The following is a 4,211-nucleotide window of genomic DNA, read 5'->3' on the forward strand; positions in this document are numbered from 1 at the left end:
AACGAAGTTGTTGGTAATTTATGCAGTTTTAAAGGGAGCAACGATCTGATAGGTACTTTCAATACTCCTAGTGTACCTCAGTTTCACAGTGTTGCTGAAAATGTTAATGTTAGTTATTCACCTATTCAATATGTGGATCCCGAGAATTACAAGTATGTTGGTGATGATGATGTTGGTACATATCTTAATCATGTTGGTGGTCGTTGTGATGATGTTGCCGAACAAGAAGTTAAACTTATGAATAGGCGTGTGGTAGATAAAACTAAAAAGAAAAAAAATTCAACTCAAAAAAATGAAAAAAATCATGTTTACGGGCATTATGTTGATGTTGGTGATGTATGTTTAGATATAACCGAGCTACAAAGTAATTCTGATAGAGATGAGTTGGGTGATGAAGTTAAAGCTAAGTATCCCGATAACCTTTTTCACGGTATGCCCCATGTACCAGCATGGCCAGTTGATAATAATGAAGATATCCCAACACAGATGGTAGACATTAATCTTCAAAAGATTCAATGTGAGAGTATATTTAAAAACAAAGAACTTTTAAAGCGGTGTATTGGTAAAAAATGTCTTCGAGAAGGTTTCCAGACGAGGACAAGTAGATCCACCAAATCAAGGTATGAAGCTGTGTGTGTTTCGAAAAATTGTTCTTGGTTACTAAGAGCAAAAGCAATTAAAAATACTGATGGACTTTTCCAAGTGAATAAATTTGTTGATGTACACACATGTTCTTCAACATTGTTGCAACCTAATCATCGACAAGCAAACAAATATATTTTTCCTCACGCTCATCATGGAATATGTGGTGTCCATTTGTATTTCAACATAGTATCTAGATTCGGCAAGAGTAAGACGGTTAAAGGAATTTTTTGGGAGGCGTGTAGGGCGTACACAGTTGATGCTTTTGATGCTGCCATGGATGTTATGAAAAAGACAAAAGAACCAGTATGGGAGTACTTAAAAAGTATAAATCCAGAAACCTGGTCAAGGGCACATTTTAAAGGGAACCGATACAATCTTATGTCGTCCAACAGTGCGGAGTCTATAAATGCATTATTTAGACACGCACGTAAGGTGTCAATACTTATGTTGATTGATTTTTTTCGTGCTACAATGCAACAATGGTGGTTTCAAAGACGTAACTTTGCAGGTATTACGTAAATTTGTAATATTAATGTTTTATTAGTTTCGATGTTATTGATTTTAACTTCTTCATTTTGGCTGTTTTTTTAGCGGAAGCAACAACAACACTTACCCCTTGGGCGGATGAAGTTGTAAAAGAAAACAAGAAAAATTTTACCAAATGGGATGTTCGCATGATCTTAAATACGAAATGCGAGGTCAAAAAGGGGGCACAAAATGTGATTGTTGATTTTCAACATATGACATGTACATGTAGGCATTGGCAACTTGATGGGATACCTTGTGGTCATGTCATAAGATGTTTAACAGTGAACAATTACCAAGACTGCTCGAGGTTTGCATTAAATGCTTACTTTACCGAAACACTGAGGAAAACATATGAGGAATCAATAAACCCTCTGCCGAAGCCATCCGAATGGGAGATCCTCGATGATTTGATGATTGTTAAGCCACCTATAATGGATAAACGTCAGCCAGGCAGGCCAAGAAACACAGACCGCATTCCATCCCAAGGCGAGGGTCCAATTATAAAAGAGTGTTCTACATGTGGTCAACTAGGACACACGAGAAATAATTGTACTGGAAGGGCGTCTGGTAGCAGAGCAGGTCACATAATTTCTACTGCAGAAATGGCATATAATATTGGTGGTTCAGCGGGTTGCTCACAAACCCATAACGCTGATGGGACCTTCTCATCTGCGAAATGGGTGGCTAAATATGTAATCCCGAATTTTTTTGGCTATTTTTGTAATGCAATTAGTGTAATTGGCTATTTTTGTCATTTTCTCTTAAAAATATTAATTTTAACAATTTGGTTGTTAACTTTTTTAAAATAATAATTTTACTTTTAAAAACTGTTTTTGAAACCAAAATATAATGACCTTTTTCAACTTTTCTTGTTAAATTTATTCAATTATTATACATTAATTTTTTTATTGGATTGATTATTTTTATTTGATTAATAAATATTATTTTTAACATGTACTATTTATTTATTAATAAATATTACTTTATTGGATTATTAATTTTATTTAAATAGTTCTTTTTTATTTTTTTATTATATTATAATATATTAATAAATATTATTTTTAATATATTATATTTATGTATTCATACATATTATTTTGTTGGATTATTAATTTCTTTTAAATAATTCTTTTTAATTTATTTTGTATTGGATTATTATATATTAATAAATATTATTTTTAATATATATATATATATATTAATAAATATTATTTTGTTAGATTATTAATTTATTTTAGTTACTTTTTAATTTCATTTTTATTGGGATAATTTTTTTAGACAACATTACCACCATCCTAATTTATTTTAAAAATCCATATCCATCCCATCATTGTCAGATTAGGTGATGGTAATGATCCATCAAACAATAAATCTTCTTCGCACATATAATTTAAAAATAATAGTAACAGTAGAAAACATGATCAGTCTTTAGGGACTCGGTTTTAATTCATAAATACACCAAAATAAGTATGTTTTATTCCATGGTACAAAAGGTAAATATGGGGAATTTAAAAACAAGTAAATTAAACTAACATATGGTAAACTAAATACTAGAAATAAGATTAAAACAATTGGATTCCGAGTTCTCTTCACCTAATTGAAGCAAGTTAACGATGAATTGATGTCAAAGTCAATTCTAGTCTAAGTTAGTACTTGAGGATACTAACAAGCTCTAGCATCTTTCATTCACCAAAATTGTTTAATCAAAACAAGTTTTTTGAATTAAACATAACATTACTAACCTACTATAAACAAGTTCTTAGAAATAGATTGAAAGATCGCATTAAGTTTTGTGTGAGTGTTCCCAACAACGTTCAACACTTCTCTCAAGCTCGGAAGTGTAAAAATGTGCAATTTTAGTTTACACCGAAGTTAATCTCATCACAAAACCAATTTGATGTGTGTCACTTAGCATCAATTCATAAAACAATTACCGATTTTACTAGTCGAATAACGAGATTGAACTAACCCCAATTCAAGCTACCAACATGAACTGAGTCAATAATCAAACGTTGGATTATAGCAAAACTAAAATGACTAGAAAGAATAATAATGTATCATTAAATCATTTAATTAACTATATAAAAAGGGAGCTCTAACTACAAAATCGGATGTGTTAGTTCAACTTGAAAAATAATAAATTAAAAATATTTTAATCGGCGTTCATATTATAACCATGTAATTGTTGGAAAAATATTATCATAAGTTATGATTGTGCAATAGTTTCTCAAACACTCTTTAGGTTGATCGTACTCATTAATTAGTTTATTGAAAAATAAATCTTATTGATACAAGCTTTTCAAAAATGGCATTAAAATCAGCTATTTGGGTTGATTTTAAAAGCTAATAAAATGATTAATAAAATATGTTAAAATGATGCATAACAAGCAACCTAATGTTGTTGTCCAAAATATGTTATCTTTCAAATATTTAAAACAAATTAGGAAATGTGGGGTTGGTGAGATTTTTTTTGGGGTTTCTGATTTAAAATAATAAAGAAAACAGTTAAAAGAAATTAAGAATAATAATTTAAAAAATAGTAATCTAATAAAATAATATTTATTAATGTATAAATATTATATTTTGAAAATAATTTTTTATATATAATAAAAAAACAAAAAAATAAAAACAAAAAAAAATCTCAACTATCTTCAAGTATGTAGTAAAGATATTAAAAAAACAAAAAAAAATTAAATTCAATTAAAAATAAAAAAAATAAAAAAACAAAAAAAAAAGAAAAAACATTAAAAACGAACATATATCTATTAAAAAATGAACTTTTTTTTAGCGAAAAACAAAAAAAAATAATAAAAAAACCAAAATAAATGATAAAGAAAAGAAAAACTCATTGAAATGACGTTACATGGACGTTCCATGCACGTGCGCGGCGTGCGAACGCGTCATGACCAAGTAAATGAGTTTGACGTTTATGTCATTGACTAAATGATTGGTAGAGAATAGTCACTACGGCTCCTACCAAATTTTGGGTTCCTATCGGATTCAGACCACATATATATATATATATATATATATATATA

At 29.2% G+C, this 4,211-nt stretch overlaps 1 protein-coding gene across 1 annotated transcript; it reads left to right on the forward strand.

Annotated features, from left to right (window-relative positions):
* Window positions 1-1,044: 1,044 nt before the first annotated feature.
* LOC128127373 (uncharacterized) lies at window positions 1,045-2,472 on the forward strand. Its single transcript, XM_052765849.1, has 3 exons — window positions 1,045-1,153; window positions 1,237-1,865; window positions 2,452-2,472. Exons 1-3 carry the CDS (start codon window positions 1,090-1,092, stop codon window positions 2,470-2,472), a joined length of 714 nt encoding a protein of 237 aa, XP_052621809.1. The 5' UTR covers window positions 1,045-1,089.
* The last annotated feature ends 1,739 nt before the right edge of the window (window positions 2,473-4,211 follow it).

This window comes from Lactuca sativa, chromosome 7 (genome assembly GCF_002870075.4).
Source record: "Lactuca sativa cultivar Salinas chromosome 7, Lsat_Salinas_v11, whole genome shotgun sequence".
Lineage (NCBI taxonomy): Eukaryota > Viridiplantae > Streptophyta > Magnoliopsida > Asterales > Asteraceae > Lactuca > Lactuca sativa.